The sequence below is a fragment of the Crocuta crocuta genome, unplaced genomic scaffold (assembly GCF_008692635.1).
Source record: "Crocuta crocuta isolate KB4526 unplaced genomic scaffold, BGI_CrCroc_1.0 scaffold16, whole genome shotgun sequence".
Classification (NCBI taxonomy): domain Eukaryota; kingdom Metazoa; phylum Chordata; class Mammalia; order Carnivora; family Hyaenidae; genus Crocuta; species Crocuta crocuta.
Window position 1 is genome coordinate 1,087,536 of NW_027531893.1, and position 18,170 is coordinate 1,105,705.

Here is an 18,170-nt window from a genome sequence, read left to right on the forward strand (position 1 = left end):
CATTGCAGAGATTCTTTTCTGGGGATTTCTCATGATCTTCGAATATCATATTTGTTTTTTCTGGATGAACATTTCAGGCATTTCTAAAGATAACCATTACTACTTTATGACAGAATATTTCATTTTACTTTTTTTCTATCACTGGAGGGCTGATTCCTTTTTCTCAGGATAAAACAGATCTACACTCTCTACCTAAGTACCAGACTTCAAGAAAGTTTGAATGGGAAGCTTTTTTCATAACTCATTTGGAAGCAAAAGCTGACCTGAATTGACATAAAACTATTTGTGGTCTTTATCTGACTTTAATGTGAATATAAAGATATTTTTGCCATAGATTTATTAATGTATTTGATTCTGGACTACTTCCCCGGACCTACTGACAGTGTTACAGAATATATACCATATGCTCATATTACCTTTCAAAAATCTGAAAAACCTGACTTCAAACACATTTGTCCCTTAAAGTTTCAGAAAAAAGACTATGGATCATATATATACAGTTTCTTAACAAGCTCCTAGACGTATGATCCAAATTTAATCTATGTAGATAATTTCTAAAAGCATAATCTTCAGGTCCCTGGTTTTCTAAATTCTTCTAATACTTTTTCTAATTCATTTATATCAAAATACATTTTAGCCTGGAGGAAACAATGGGAAATACTTTGAAATGTGTGATTTCATAAAGCCACTAGGTGGCCTCTTTGTAAATAAAAACACATTCAAAGACATGTCAATTGTATAAATAAATACTGAGATAAATAAAGGTAGATGTTTCATGAGAAATAAAGTTATTTTGAACAATAAATCCTGAGAAAATGCATGTTTATTGCAAAATATAAAATGAAATTTAAAAATTATTTTCCACTTTTAGAAGTGAGAGTCTTTTTCCTATTGGTTGTTTTCAGCCTGCATTTACATTATTTTGTATAACTAAACAACTGTATGTTTGTGTGTATATATGTGTGTGTAGATATGTATGTGCATGTGTGTGTGTATGTGTGTGATTTTTGATGTGTAATAACCATTCCCACCTGCAGAGACTAACTCAGAAGCCTACCAATTATGTTAGGCTCATATATTGTAAGACTGAGTTGTGTGAGATCATCTCCACAGCAAACTATAAATAAAATAGGAATATATAGTGGGTATTAAGTCACATTTAACACTGTGAAGTACTTAAAGTTTTCTATCACCAGGTTTTCTTTCCTCCACCTCCTGCCTCTATGCCTACACCTAGTATTTTCATAGTGTCCCTAATATGGAGGACAGCAAATGATAAATTTTAAAGAGACCCAGAATGGTGAGTGTTTACAACCAATGGGATTCTCGTTACTAGTAAAATTTAAGATTTTGGAGATGGAAGTAGAAGACTGTTTGGAAGTACTTTTTAACATGTCTCCAGTCACACCTGGTTTACCCATGAGAGACTAACCCCAGGGGTTATAGGAATGCTTCCTCCCCTTTTCTCAGCTCTTTGTGAATGTGTGGATTCATTAAATGCTTTAAACAAATTTGCTTTTATTCAAAACCATTATTAAAGCTGATTATATTTGAGAATATAATACATGTTTTATATAGTCCTAGTTAGAAATTGTCATAAAACGGGATGAAGACATTGAGAAAAACTGACTTTGGACATTAAGAAATTATTGGGGAGGGCACCTGGGTAGCTCAGTAGGTTAAGCATCCAACTTCGGCTCAGGTCATGGTCTCATGTTAGTGGGTGAGAGCCCCGCTTTGGGCTCTGTGCTGACAGCTAGCTCAGAGCCTGCAGCCTGTCTTCGCATTCTGTATCTCCTCTCTGTGTGTGACCCTCCCCTGCACGCGCTGTCTCTGACTCTCAAAAATAAATAAGAAACATAAAAAAATATATTGGGGAGATGAGAATACAATTTCAGTGGAATAAGGACTGAAGACATTGAACATGATGAACGAAGAATGGACTTTTACTATCTGCAACAAATTTAATCAATTTTACGTGCTTTTTAACAAAGTGTGTTAAACAACATAGAATAGTGGTTTAAAATCGAGGCTCTGGAATCAGACTGCTTGGGTTTAATCCTGGCTCCCACTAAACTTCTCTGAGCCTCAGTTTCCTCATTCAGTAAAACGAGGCTAATCACAAGTCCTGCTTAATAAAATCCTTGTAAGGATTAAATTAGAAATATACGTGAAGTGCTTAGTAACAAATAATAGTATTAGCTATTGTTATGATGGCACGTGATATTTGTCACAACATTTGCAATAGGAATATAATTGATCCTTCCCCCCAATATGTGCTTCTTTAAAAACCTTCTTAATTTATGGGTTTATAGTGATGGAAAAACACCTTTATAATTCTGTGATTAACCAAAGCTTTGCTTCTCCTGACTTAACAGAGAATAGCTTGTCTCCCTTTTCTCTTTGGCTGCCAGGAAGCAAAGAGCGAAGTTCTAATTTTTACAAAAGCAAGTAGGCACCTACTGTGTACAACCGCCTTCTGCCAAGGTCTTCACTCTCACTTTATATTTACATATAATTACATTACATATATTACATACGCTTTTTAGTACTATAAGCCAAACTGCTTTCAGCGTTTGTTTCGGAGAACTGTGTCACAAGTTAAAGAAGTCTGGAGAGTAGCGTCCGATTCACTTTAGGATGTAGGTACCCAGCACGGAAAACACTGCCGCCAGCTTTCTCCTCGCCCCGCACCCCGCCCAGGTCACGCTCAGGTCCGGCTCAGGTCCCGCCACGCCCTCTGCCCCACTCTTCCCGCCCCTCGCCCCTGGCTCCGCCCCTCTCCTCCCCCGCCTTTCTTTCCCCCGGGGGCACAGCCTCTTCTCGCNGACAACAGAGAATGCGGCGGCTGCGGACGCTGCTTCCTCGGAGCGATTTTTGCCCAACCTGTGTGACCCGAGTGGCCGCGTTTCTGAGTCAGGTAGGAGGACAGGTTCTGGCTGCCCTCCCTTGGTGCCACCCTCAGACCGACCTTGAACCTGTGACAGGCGCTGAACTCCCAGAACTTTGTACGGGGCGCTGCCGACCCTTCCTGGGCTCTGGGGACTGCTTGGCCGCTGGAGAATGTTACACCTAAGCTTCAGAGGCAGTGCAGAGCGTCCCATCGTTCTTAGCCCCTTTTCTGGTTCTGTGTCTCAGGTTTGGAGTTGGGAAGCAGCAGCAGCAGCAGCAAGGTGGGAGGTGTACCTCATCTCCCACCGGAGCGCTTATCACTGTCGTAGTAAAAAAGCAGGACGTCTGTGTAACCCAGATCTGGCATTAGAAGACGTGTAGGCATCCATGGGGACCATTTCAGTCTTTACTAACTAGAGGGCTTTCACACTTTCCTCCTTGGCACTCTCCTCTCCACCCATGGTCTTTGCTGTACTTCTTTAAAAACATAAAAATCCAACAGGTTTATTTGGTAAAAGGCAAAACTGGATCCCAGCCTTTCTAGTTCCACTAACATTCTAGATATATCAGTGAAATCATGCAAATTGTAAGTGAAAGGGGGGAATTTTTTGTGTGCAATCATAATAGGGACTACTTTTGAACAATTTTTTAAAGATTAAAATATTTACGTTTGAATAGGTAAACATAAAGATGATAAAAAGTTCAAACAGTAGTAAGAGTGTACAGTGAAAATCTGTTTTACTCCCATGTTCTTCTCTCCGCCCTTTATCTTCCACAGTTACTCTCTGCCTACACAAGTATGTCATTGTACCTGTAACATTGTAGGTACTGGTATGTGTTTTTGATGGAGGTGGTCATGGAGGAGATGTGACTGCTAGTTGACCAGTGAACTGGAGTGGGGCGATCACAGGCTCCTCCCCTCTCCTTAGACTGTACCTCCCACCCTCTGTCCCCCTGCTAGGGGCTGCTTCAAGGACCCAGCCTTGAGAAAGTAATGTGTTATTGAGACCATCTGGACTGGATTCCTGACTGAACCTAGTAAAGCCCCTATAAACTCTTTAAGATTCTGGCTCGTGGGTCCAGATATCTACTCTCTTGCAACTACCAAAGATAAGCCTTGTTTGTAAGTTCCCTTTCCTCTTAAACTTGCCACCTACCATCTGGAATGCTGCCTCTTTCTTTGGTTTCTCCTTGTGTTCCACGTATGGGGCCCAGTTTCGGATTTAACCCTAGGGAACTCTAGAGGTTGTGAACCAACAGTTTTGCTTTTCTACTTAATTGAATCGTAAAGTATGTACCTTTTAGAATTGGCTTAGCATAATTCATTTGAGATTCACCCATGTTGTGTGTATCAATAATTTATTCCTTTCTTACTGATGAGTAGTATTCCATTTTGTGAATGTCTCGTATGTGCATCCATGCCTCAACTAAGGGACATTTGTGTTGTTTCCAGTTTTTGGTGATTAAGAATGAATTTATGGGGGCACCTGGGTAGCTCAGTCGATTAAGCATCTGACTTCAGCTCAGGTCATGATCTCATGGTTTGTGGGTCCCAGGCCATCGGGTTCTGTGCTGACAGCTCGGAGGTCAGAACCTGGAGCCTGCTTTGGATTCTCTCTCTCTCTCTCTCTCTCTCTCTTTCTTTCTCTTTCTCCCCCTCCCTTGCTCACACTCTGTCTTTCTCTCAAAAATAAATAAACATTTAAAAAATTTTTAAAAGGGATAAAGAATTTCTGAACTTTTGTGTACATATTTTGTAGGAGTGTAGTTTTTCATTCCCTTTGGGTAAAGGACACAGATGCTGGGTCATATGATAAGCATATGGTTAATGTTATAAGAAAACTGACAATTATTTTAAATGCCATACTAATTTTCGTTTCCACCATCAAAGTGTAAGAGTTCCACTTGTCTTCATACTCACTAGCACTTTCTATTGTTGATCTAATTTTATTTGTTTGTTTGAAGTTCCATTTCTTTTGTTTTCTTTCATAGTTTATTATCAAGTTGGTTTTCATATAACACCCAGTGCTCATCCTAACAAGTGNTCATAGATAAACCACATCTTCTGGATCCATTCGTCAGTGGATGGACATTTAGGCTCTTTACATGATTTGGCTATTGTTGAGAGTGCTGCTATGAACTTGGGGTACATGTGCCCCTATGCATCAACACTCCTGTATCCCTTGGGTAGATTCCTAGCAGTGCTACTGCTGGATCATAGGAGAGTTCTATTGTTAATTTTTTGAGGAACCTCCACACTGTTTTCCAGAGGGGCTGTACCAGTTTACATTCCCACCAACAGTGTAGGAGGGTGCCCGATTCTCCCCATCCTCGCCAGCATCTCTAGTCTCCTGATTTATTCATTTTAGCCACTCTGATTGGCACAAGGCAGTATCTCAGTTAGGTTTTGATTTGTATTTCCCTGATGAGGAGGGACGTTGAGCATCATTTCATGTGTTTGTGGGCCATCTGGATGTCCTCTTTGGAGAAGTGTCTGTTCATGTCTTCTGCCCATTTTCTTCACTGGATTATTTGTTTTTGGGTGTAGAGTTTGGTGAGTTCCTTATTCCATTTCTTTAATAATGAATGACATGCTTGTTCTCAGGGCTAGCACCAGAATGAGGCAGTTGGGTCCCAAATTCAGGAGGCATCTATTTTCAGGTGCACCTGCAAGTATAGCACAGTGCAGGTGCTGCATCACACTTGTGCCGCTCCAGTCCTGGGCCTGCTTGTTTGCCTTCTGAATGAAATTCTTTGTTGACTTACCTGTTTAAATATTTTATTCATTTTCAAATTATTATTCTTTTCTTGTTGATTTTTGAGAATTTTCTGTATATTCTGGTTACAAGTCCTTGATCAGAGAGGAGCTTTGTAAAAAATTATCCCCCAGGCTATGGCTTGTCTTTTTATTCTTCTGGTTGTGTTTTTAGAAGAGCAGACATTCTTGGTTTTGTTGCTGTTGCTGTTTTAGAAGATGACATCTTGGCCGTTTCACGGGGGGAGGGTGACCCACCAGTAGAGACAAAAGCATTACCCCAGCCCCTCCAAATGGATGGGAGGAGTATGTTTGCTAGGGGTCAGAGCTTCATTATGAGACTCTTTCTACTCAGGCCATTATGCCCTGTTATGGGAGAAAATAACCAAGGGAAGATTTTTTTTGTGGGTGAGAGCCTGAAGAGGTTTCTTGAACATTTCAAAAATTGAGCTTTTGTTCAGTTTTTTTCTCATTTCCTTTTTTCTCTTTATTGTTTTGGAATTTTAAAACTTTATTTCAGTTCTTTTATTGGCTGTACTTGAAATTCACCTATGCATATTTAATTTAACAAAGCCTAGGGTTAAGGATATCATATCCCTCAATTCTGTAAACAGAATAAGGATTTGAGAACAATTCATACTCATCTTTCCCTTCCCAATTACATATTACTGTTGTCTAATAATTTTCTACTTTTTTGTGTTGACAGTATTTGTTTAGGGTTTACTCATATGTTTATAATTTATTTGTTCACCTTTCCTTTTGCACTTTGGACTTTGAAACCATTTTCCTCCATCAGGTGTATCCTTTACAGGTTCCTGTAGAGTAGATATCTTGGTGGTAACTTGTTTGTAAATGTTTCAAAAGATCATTTTGTTAGGTGCATAATTCTAGGTTGATAGTTCCCTTCTTTTAATTAGTTCATTGTTGCCTTGGCTTCTATAATTCTGATGAGAAATCTACAGTAATTTTACTTTTTTCCTTTGTATTAATGTTAGCTAATTAATGTAATTCAAAACAGTAGATAATCACTGTATGCTTTCCAGACCTGTCTTTGTTAATCTGTAATGTAATTACAATATACATGGCTTTGAATTATGTTGACTTACTCTGTTAAGTGTATATTTATGTTATGCTTCTTGGATCTTTGGATCCATATTTTTCATCAGGTTTGTAAAATTCTCAGCCATTATCTTTAAAAATTTTTCTCTCTTCCATCTTTTTGTTTTCTCTGGGATTCCAATTTGACATATACTAGATCAGGGGCTGGCAGACTTTTTCTGAAAAGGGCTTCTCAGGCCTCGTGCATATTCTGTTGCATACTTTTTGTTGTTTTTTATTTTAAAGTACAAAGCCATTCTCAGCTCAGCTCACAGTAAGATCTGCTTAGCAGTAAAATATGCTAGACTTTCTTTTTCTCTTTTGCATGGCCCTTAATCTCTCATACTTTTCATCTCCTTATCTCTTTGCAACATTCTGTATAAAATCTTTTTGTCTTCTAGTTCATTAATAATTCTCTCTTCAACTCTTTAACGCTACATTCATTGAATTCAATAAGTGTATTTTTTATTCTAGATATTCCATATTTTTGGAAATTTGTCATCTAGTAGCCAGAGAATGTTATTGTTAGCCCAAAACACAGCTTGCCCACCTCACTACTGGTCCAAGTTTTAGTCTGCCCCCTGCTGGGCCACTTCTCCCATCCTCCCTTCCATCGTCCCTTCCTGGCTGCCAGCTTTTAAAGGCAGGCTCCCTGCGCTACTGGCTGTCCACTGCTGCGGGTCAGCTCCTGCGCCTGTGGGCTGCCCTGGCCCACCCTGGCCCAAGCTCCTGGGTGCTGTGATACAGTCTCCCAGGCCAAAGCTCTTGGTTGCTGTAGCTCAAGCCCTAGTCAGCTCCGAGGTCCACCCACAGTTGTTTGTTGATATGTTTGTCCTGGGGAACAGAGGCGGTTGGAGACCTCTGCTACAATTGGTGAGAGCAGAGCTGCTACAGAGAGGGTATGCGGTCTAGGGTCCGGTTGCTGTGGGGCCGGCAGATTCCATGGAGCTTCTGATCAATTGTAATCTCAGAAGCATAAATCCTGTCTTAGGCTGTGTTTAGAAAAAAGGTTATTCAAATTATGCTTTCACAAGGCATTGTTCATTGCATAAGGAAGAGGTGACAAGATATTTTAAAATATATTTTTTAAATAGTTGATTGTCAAGTTGGTTTCCATACAACACCCAGTGCTCATCCCCATAAGTGCCCTCCTCGATGCCCATCACCCCCCACCCATCAGTTAAAATATTTTTAAATATATTCTTGACAGTAGATTTTTCTCAAATTTATTGTGCTTTGACATCCTCTTTTGGCATAATTTTTACTTTCTGTGGTGTTTTTATTAAAAATTCACCAGTGTTTTTACCTGACGCCATTACTAAAATAATCAGTATTTAAAAAAAATAATGAGCAACATTTACTATGTATACCAGCAATGAATTTGATATTTGGTATAGAAATTTCTATGTGTAATAAATGTATTTATGTTTCTTGGTTCAGGAAAATGTCTGATCAGGAAGAAGAATTTGGTGCTCAGAATATTGTTAATGCACCAGAAAATGATGGTGCTTTCGGGACTATCACCATTCCAGTTCCCTCAGCAGGGCTTCCCGAGACAGACCAAACTGAAGATAATGAATCTCATGTAGAACCGTCTGGTCAGGGCCATGACACGCATGCTGAGGAGGAACGTAGCCAGAGTTTAGCAAGCCTGGAACCAAATGATGAAGACCAACCTGTGGAAGAGGTTATGTTGCCCAGACACGTTTCATATTCTCCAAGATATTCTGAAAAGCGCTATGTAACTGAATATGATAACGCAATGCTGTCAGCCAAATGGGATTCAAATGTTGGATCCCTTACATTACTGGACAAAGTACAGGCTATAAAGGAATCTCTGAAAACATCAATGAAAGATTCCTCAGCAACAGGTATTACCTAAGGAAGATAGGATATTTCGTTACCTCATTTTGAACAATGTTTACTTTTAAAAATTTTCTTAAGATTTAAAAAAAAATTTTTTATGTTTTATTTATTTCTGAAAGAGAGAGAAAACATGAACAGGGGAGGGTCAGAGAGAGAAGGAGACACAAAATCCAAAACAGGCTCCAGGCTCTGAGCTAGCTGTCAGTACAGAGCCCAACACGGGGCTCAAACCCACAAACTGTGAGATCATGACCTGAGCCAAAGTCAGATGCTTAACCAACTGAACCACCCAGGCACCCCTAAATTTGCTTAAGATTTGTTTTATATTTGATATTACATTGTTTCCCTCTCCCTTTCCCTTATCCACCAGACTTCTGTGGCTACTACCACTGGATCTCTAATTATGTGTGAAGCTTCTCTATACTGCAGGATACTATTTTCCCGAAATAGATGAGCACTATTAAATTTTAAGTTGATACTGATCTGTTTTTCCCAAGTAAAGTAGATTTTTAAAATGTTTAGGTACCTTGGAAAACAGTGGACAAATTCTTGAGTAGAACTGTAACTCTTTGACATGCCTCTTTGGAATTAAGTATTCATAGCTGGCAGGAAAGAGTTGGAATGGAACTTGACGCTAGATTTCCTGGTTCCATCTTTAGTGCTCATTCCTTACATCTTGTTACTTCCACATATTTCTATACTTCTGCTTAGTGTTAACTTTATATTTGGCTTCAGAAAAACTGTTGTTGTCTTGCATTATAGGTTAATTTTAAAGGCATAATGTTGATGACATATAGGAGTTATTACTACATTGTTAGTAACAAAGTCACAGTGGAGCAGCAAGAAGGAGGCTGCACGTAGAACCGTCCTTGTTGGGTGATTCACGGATTGCTCCTCCTCTCTCGTGTCCATAAGTTTTGAAATTGTTCATCCATAGGGTGGAGAACATGGGCTATCATTTAACAGTTGACAGCAACTTAGTTTGACTGGTTTTGAATCCAGTGGAGCAGTTTATCCTTGTGTGGTGTGTCAATACAAGTAAAGGATGAGAAAGAGGAAGGAGAAGAAAGTATTCAAGCCCAATTTTATGTGACTGAAGCTGTTATTCTTTAGTTTCATTATTCACAGTAAATTTGGGCTCCATTTGTTTGTTTGTTTGTTTATTTTAAAGAAAACACATTTTATTTTATTTTTTAATTTATTTCTAGGAGAGAGAGAGAGACAGCATGAACAGGGGAGGGTCAGAGAGAGAGGGAGTCACAGACTGAAACAGGCTCCAGGCTCTGAGCTGGCAGTCAGCACAGAGCCCGACGCGGGGCTCGAACCCATGAACCGCGAGATCATGACCTAAGCGAAAGTAGGACGCTTAACCGACTAAGCCACCCAGGCGCCCCTGTTTATTTATTTTTTAAAGTAATCTCTATGCCCAACGTAGATCTCGAACTCATAACCCTTAAATCAAGAGTCGCGTGCCCTACCAGCTGAGCTAGCCAGGGACCTCTGAGCTCTATTTTTTGATATTTCTGTGATTTCCTGATACTGTAGCTTTTAACAAACACATGGTGATTAAGATAAAGTTGTCTTGGTCCCGTGTTTCCTGAGGCTCACAAATTCCTTCACATAACTCTCCTTCTCTTAAGAAGTCACTGCTAGGAAAGCTTTAAAATATATTAACCATAAAATTTTGAATCCATAAAACAATGAAAATAGCCTTCTGATAATTTAATGTCTGTGAAAGTGTTTTCTTTGTTGATAGCTGTGAAAAACAACTCAACTTTAGCATCAACAATGCCGAGTTAAATTTCATTCTAAGATTATTCATAAATGTCTCATTTAGCTTTATGAAAACTGCCATGTGTCAGGCATCTAGAAATATATAAAACTTATTGGTCTACAGTGTGCAGTCTACCCTCCATCTCACTTATTACGTCTTCTCCGTTATGATTTAAAGTCTGTAGATGTAAAAGAAGAAAGTTTACCCCATTATAATCAGCTTTTAAATACTATGTGTTCCTCCTATAATTTGTGAACAGATAATCATTTTATAATAAGTTTTTATCAACATGTGTCTTGATTTCCTATTTTATAGAATGTGTAGTGAGTCATATAGTGTCCATTTTTGTGAAAAGTAGATTTGTGTGCAGTTATTCTAGATATTTGTAATGAACAGTGATTTTCTGCTTTGCATTTTGGCAATAAATCAATTATGGAGAGAAGAATGGGGCACCTGGGTGGCTCAGTCAGTTAGGCATCCGACTCTTGCTTTCAGCTCAGGTCATGATCTCACGGTTTGTGAGTTCAAGCCCCATATCGGTCTCTGTACCGACAGTGTGGAGTCTGCTTGAGATTCTCCCTCGGTCTGTACCTCTTCTGCTCACTTGCTCTCTCTCTCTCAAAATAAACAAATAAGCATTTAAAAAATTATGGGAAGAATAATGGACTTAGTATTAGATACCTTTTACTTTGAAGATTTCTTTATTGAATTTTCTTGACGTCATGAATATACACTGATTTACTAACGCATGCTATCAGTGTGTAATCAAAGTATGCACATTCATAAGTTCAGGGACACCCCTGAACTAGGTATCAGGGTCTCCCCTTCCAATACTCAATATCCAAAAATGCCTGAGTTTCTGAGATGCTCCTATGTTTACACCTGAGTAATAGAATACCAGATACCAGTACCAAATTAGTACCAATTAATACCAGTACAACACGAGATACTGGAAATCTTTAAAAGCAGTTTGGCTTTATTTCTTATTTCTTGTGGTATTCTGAGCAAAGACAAAGAGGTAGTCCTGAAAGTGCTTGATCCTCATAGCAGAGAATAGAAAAAAGATCTGAACTTTAAGCTAGAGTTGGAGGAGCAGGTATTGACTACTGATGATAATTCTTGAGATTGTGAATTAATTTTTAAAAGCATAACTGAATGTCACTTCTCATAGAATTTGAAAAGTAACTCTTATCATGGGGGTTTCATGGAGGAACCTGGCAGAGGTAACCTGCATTCTGTGTGAATAAAACTTGTCCTGTAATTTTCTATCTGCTTATGGACTGTGGGTTGCTGACCCTTGCTTTTGACTGATTCTTTCTTTTCTCTTTTTATCTACAGTAAAAGTCGTACTTTTTCCTGTGGGCCAGGAAATTATAATGCATTTTAAAATAGACTCCATTGTAAAATATCTCAAGGATCATTTTTCATACCTATTAAGCATCCCATCTAATATACTGCAGATAAGATATTCAGGTAAGCTTGGAACCTAATACAACTTAGCAAGACTGCTTTAGTTTTAACATGTAAATCATCAAGATCTTTAATTTGTTGAATGAAATATCTTGATATTTATTATTTGAACATTATATTGTGATTATGCATTCATTCAACTCATTTTTATTGAGTTCATGTTTGCTCTAAATACTAAGAATGCTAAGAACTGAAGATGTAGAGAAACATGAAACAAAACTTTGTTCTCAAATTGTTTACAGACTAGTCAGAAAGATGATATATGCAATAGTTACCACATAATGTGCAAATGTTTTAATGGAGATACGCTCCAAAAGCTGTGAGAACAGAGAAGAAGGAAACTGGGAGATTCTAGAAAGCTTCATTTAATAAAAGTGACAGTACGTGGCCAAGTCCCAAAGAGGTGAGAGAACCTGGGACTTCAGGGAAGTGGTAAGAATTTAGAGAGGCTGGAAGTAATTCTGTGTGGTGAGTAGGAGGCCATGAGGTTGAAAAAAGTAGATAAGGATGAGCACATATAAAATAAGAAGAGAACTAAAAATGATTTATCTATCAGTCTGTATACAGTAAGGTGAATTTGCATTACCATGCTGTCGAAGTATTTTTATTTTGTGGGCAGTATTAGACAGCCCACTTTATAGTAGCTTTGTGTCACGAGAGGATTTAATCTTTGTAACTGTGGTAGAATTAGCAAGACCGTAATAGCTAAATAAATGTGTCTATAGAATATGTCTGCACAGATCCTAATATTTTCATTTTTAAAGCTTTGGTACCAACTTATAAAGATGGCACAAAAAAATTTCCAGGGAAATAACATTTTTTTGTGGGGAAAAATTCCTAAACACTAAAAAGGAGTAAGCCATACCTATTAAGTTCCTCCTTGTCAAATCAGAGAAAATAATCAGTTCAACTTCAAAATTATTTTTAGAAAACTATTATAATGAATGTGCTGTAATGCTAAGATGTTCATGTCTTCAAACAACTTATTATTAAAGCTTGATTAGGGAAACAACACTGAAACTTAAACTTATTAGTAATAACAATCATGATAGTTACTTTATTGAGTACGTACTGTGTGCTAGTCCTGTGAAATGTTTTGCCTACGTTATCACATTCAACCCACACAGCAACCCTTTGATGTAGGTATTATTATTAACTTTTTTTTTTTGCAAGAAGGAAACTAAAGCTTGGGAAACTTGTACAAATTCATGCAGCTAATGGTTGGCAGAGTCTGAACGTAAATGTAGGTATGACTGCAAAAAGGCAATTGGAAATTGCTTGGCACTGTCTATAAGGTGAAGTTCAAAACTGGAGAAGAGAAAGCACTGTGAGACTGGAGTGGCTGGCTAGTGGTACCTGAGACTCTCTGTTCTTTGCACTCATGACCTTTCTTCTTTATGTGTAAGTGCGAGGCATCACCACTGGGTAACAGGCCTATGTCAGCCATGATAATAAAAGAGCTTGATTCTATGTCAGCCACCCTCTAAGACAGGTGCTTTCTTCTAGTAAGAGAGTTGGAGTTCAAATTTGGTGGGACTAAGCCTACTATATAAACTAGAGGAATGAAGAGGGCTCTGGGAATCTGTAGGAAACTATAGCTGTTACAACAACCACAAGCTTAGTAACTTAAAGCAACACATGATTTCTCTTATTGCTCTGGAGGCCAGAAATCCTAGATCAGTTTCACTCAGATGAAGCCATGATACAGGCAGGGCTCTTCTTCCTCTGGAGGCTCTGGGGACAATCTGCTCCCTTGTCTTTTCCTGCTTTTGCAGTTGTATACCTTGCTCATGGCCCCTTCCTCCATCTTTAAAGCAAGCAGAACATCTTCATATCTCTCTCTCCTTCTGTCTTACCATCTTCTGTATAGTCAAATCTCCCTTCCTCCCTCTATAAAGGCATTTGTGATTACATTTAGGACATACTTACATAATCCAGGATAATCTCCCCTTTACAAAAATTTTAACTTAATAAGATTTGCAGTTATCTTTGCCATATAAGGTAACATTCATAGGTTCTGGGGATTAGGACATAGATATATTCTGGGGCCATTATTCAACCTCTTACAGAGCCTATATAACATTCATGTTAATTTTCTAAGTTAAGAATTTGGGGTGTGAAATTGAAACTCAAAGATCATTATACTTTCTTAAACATAGCTAAAATAGACTAGTGGTATCTGATATATCTCTAATAATTAATGTAACAAAACCTTTGCTCTGTTCAAATTCCTAATTGTACTTTAGGATGACTATGCATTGGAAGAGTCACACAGATTCTATCAAAACAGCAGCCAACATCATTACACATAGTTTTGTATTCCTTAAAAAAGAGAAATAAAATTGGAATCAATTTATAGAATAAACCAAGAAAGGGGGATAGAAGTAAAAAAGATATAAAATAACATAAAAATAAAGTGATATACACTCTTTCCAACACAAAGCTGAGACTTAACTCTACTTTTTCAAGAGTTTATTTATATAAGTTCTTGATTATAGAAACAGGGAAGAGTTCTTTGGAACTCTGAGTTTATGCTTTCCTGCATTGGAGAGAGGAGTGGGTATTAAAATAATCAAAACTTCCCTAAATTAGATATGTCCTGTCTTACACACACTGACTTTTTAGAGAATCAACGTTTAGAATGTTATTTTACTCATAAGTTTTTATTTTTAAGTATCTGCAGAGTTGCATGTTGCATGGTTATTATATATTTGTATTTCTGTATTTGTATTATATATTTGCAAAGTCCTATGGGAGTTATAGCTTTACTTATAATGCTGAATTATTGCTTCTTAACTCTTCCCATTGTGGAGTTTTCTGTACTAACATTACAGTAAGGGGTGGACATCATCAATATTCTATTCAGTAATTAAACTATATGTGTTCATAGAATCATCTTTGATGTTTTCCATCCCCTTAAAATGAGTACATATAGTTATTTCTTTGTCATACACTTCTTGTAATTTCATGTCATTTTTAGGAATGATCCTTAAAAATAATGAGACCCTACTACAACATGGAGTTAAGCCACAGGATATTGTACAAGTGGAAATCTTTTCTACAGATCCAGATCTATTTCCAATCAAAAGAATAGATGGATTAACTGATGCCTCTCACATCATAACTGTCAGGATACAAACTGGTCAGTTATATGATGTCTTTTAGATAAAGTATTTTAGAGTCCCTTTGTAGGTGAACTTTCATTCAGTCTTGGTTTTTCCCTCCTCAGGCATTGCTCAGTACCAGGACGTAGCTGTTGAGATTATAAAATCTGACTTTCACAAACCATTTCTTGGTGGATTCAGACATAGAATGACAGGAATAGAATATCACAATGCTGGAACACAAACTCTACCTAAAAAGATTCCCAAAAAAGACTCTGTATTTTGTAGGGATGCACAGGTAATATTTTTATTTTTCTATGTAGATTTTTGGAACTGCAGAATCAACAAATGTTCTGTATACCTCTCTAAAGTTAAAATCTTTCCCATTTGCCACGATGTGGGTGGAAGCGGAGGGTACTTTGCTAAGTGAAATAAGTGTGTCAGAGAAAAGATAATTACTATATGATTTCACTCATATGTGGGATTTAAGAAACAAACAAGCAAAGGGGGAAAAAAGAGAGAAGGCAAACCAAAAAAATCTATCTATCTTAACTATAAATAACAAACTGATGGTGATCAGAGGGAAGTGTGTGGGGGGATGGGTTGAATAGGTGATGGGGATTAAGAGTATACTTGTGATGAACACTGGGTGTTGTATGGAAGTGTTGAATCACTATATTGTACACCTGGAACTAATAGTACATTGTTTGTTAATTAGAATTTAAATAAAAACTTAAAAAATTAAAATCTTCCAAGGAATTATATGGCAATTAAAATAATAACAGAAAATTTACTAACCAGATAGAAAAATGTGCTCTTCACTCACTTATATGTGTATATAGTGGATATTTGAATTTTTGTTTTTGTTTTAGACAGTCTTTCAGAGAAAAAAGCTCCAGCAAACTACAAATACAACATCCACACAGATGACTAAAATTGGGGTGTATGTATCAAATATGACTGACAAACTGGTAACACCAGGAAAATATTTTTCGGCAGCAGAATACCATGCTCAAAGATTACAGGCGGTAAGATAACTTTTATTATGAATGAATGCTAAAACTGAAGTAAATGAGCCAGGTGGTTTGTGTGTGTCTGCCTGCATTTCTCTACGTCACACTAGCTTACGAAGAAAACCTATGTGAGTGTTAAGGAAAAAATTATTCATAACACATATTAAAGATGGTAAGGCAGACCTTATTCAAGAGGGGCTACTCCAGTGGAGTTTTGTAGTAGGGAAGAGAGATTGGTCTCAACTCCATAGACAAGGAAAACTGGGAATTTATAGCCAAGAAGTAGGGTAGGGGTCAATGGATAAGAAATTACTATGAAAACATGAGAGGAAATGGGAGATCCTGGCTAAACCATTCTAGTGGAATTTTTGCCTGAAGGCAGGCCAGAGTGCTTAAGCATCATCTGGCAGATATGGAGGAAGATGAGGAATTTGATCAAATACTGAGGATGATCACATATTGAGGGTGAAGATTCTGGTTAAACTGACTTACCAGGATTTTGCTAAAATTGAACAATGCAGAGATGAACACAGAAGGCCGAAAGTGGAGACCTGGTTGAAAAACTGCCTGATTAGAGTATGGTCAAAGAGAGAATGTTTATCAGTGTGAATCATGTTTCACTGGTATTAAAAGCAGTTTTTATTTCCACTCCTCTCCCCCTCCCCCAAAGGAACTAAAATTCTAAATGCTCCTAATCCCTTCCTTTACTTTAGGGATTCCCAGGGGTTTTGTGTGTTACCTTTGGCCATTATTAGTTTTGCCCACCTCTGTCCCTTAATCTAACTCCTCTCTCCCTTGGCCTTAATCCTTAGGACAGTAGTATCACCTGGAGAGCTTTCCAGAATAATTGAAACCAAAAGCATACTAAAGCCTGTTTTCTCTGATATTGATATAATCACCATTCCAACTTTTTAATGTTATTGTTTGCATGGTCTATCTTTTTTTATCCTTTTACTTTCAACCTATTTGAGTCTGAATCTAGAGTGTATCTCTTGTAGACAGCATATAATTGGATCTTGTCTTTTTATCTAGTCTGATAATCTCTACCTTGTGATTGGCGTGTTTAATACATTTGTATTTAATGTAACTATTGATAAGGTTGGATTATATTGGCCATTTGCTGTTTGTTTTCTGTATGTCATTTGTCTCTCTTATTTCTTTTTCCTTTACTGTCTTCTTTTATGTTAAATAGATATTTTCTAATGTACCATTTTAGTTCTTTTTTTAAAATTTAAAACCTTTAGTTTTAGTATAATATATACTTTAAAATATACAATTTAATGATTTTTACTATATAAGCAGAGTTATACAACTGTTACCACAATCAATTTTAGAACATTTTCATCATCTTGGAAAAAATCCTGGACCCAATAGCTGTCAATCCCTATTTCCCTCCAATCTTTTCTGCCTTAGGAAACAACTGATCTGCTTTCTGCCTCTACTGATTTGCTTGTTCTGCATATTTCATATACAGGGAATCCTACAATATGCAGTATTTTGTGATTGACTATTTTAAAACTTAGCATAATGTTTTCATGGCTCATCCATGTTGTGACAGGTAGCAATACTTCATTCCTTTATACTGCAGAATAATACTCCATTATATGTACTCAATTGGATATACCTATTGTATTTATGCCAGTGTATTTTATTTGTCTCTTTACTGATTGATGGACATTTGGGCTATTTCCACTTATTGACTCTTAGGAATAAAGCTGCCATAAACATCTGTGTACTAATTTTTATGTGAACATATGTTTTCATTTCTCTCGGGTGTATGTCTAGGAGTACAATTGCTGGATCATACGGTGAGTATATGTTTAACCATTGTAAGGAACTGTCAGATTGTTTTCCAAAGCAGCTGCACCTTTCTATGTCCCACCAGCAGTATACAAGGATTCTAATATCTTCACATTCTCATCAGCACTTGTTATTGTCTGTCTTTTTCAGTATAGATATTCTAATAAGTGTGAAGAGAGAGCTCATTTGGTTTTGATCTGCCTACCCTGATGGCTAATGATATTGAATATCTTTTATGTGCTTGGTAGCAACTTGTTTGTATTCCTAGTAGAAATGTATATTCAGATCCTTTGCCATTTTTAATTGGATACTCTTCTTTATTTTTGCTTTGTTGTTTTTTAAAATTATTTTTTTGAGCTATTTCCTAAGTGGTTGTTCTAGTGTAATCTAGGGATTAC

The 18,170-nt window shown here is 37.4% G+C and overlaps 1 protein-coding gene across 1 annotated transcript in view; it reads left to right on the plus strand.

Annotated features, from left to right (window-relative positions):
• Positions 1-2,879: 2,879 nt before the first annotated feature.
• Positions 2,880-18,170, plus strand: part of IQUB (IQ motif and ubiquitin domain containing) — a 55,189-nt gene continuing 39,898 nt past the window's right edge. The window contains exons 1-6 of the mRNA XM_077773250.1: positions 2,880-2,920; positions 8,186-8,616; positions 11,724-11,858; positions 14,836-14,997; positions 15,085-15,257; positions 15,832-15,987. Coding sequence (XP_077629376.1) covers positions 8,190-8,616; positions 11,724-11,858; positions 14,836-14,997; positions 15,085-15,257; positions 15,832-15,987 — 1,053 coding nt within the window. The 5' untranslated portion in view covers positions 2,880-2,920; positions 8,186-8,189. The remainder of the gene's footprint in view (positions 2,921-8,185; positions 8,617-11,723; positions 11,859-14,835; positions 14,998-15,084; positions 15,258-15,831; positions 15,988-18,170) is intronic.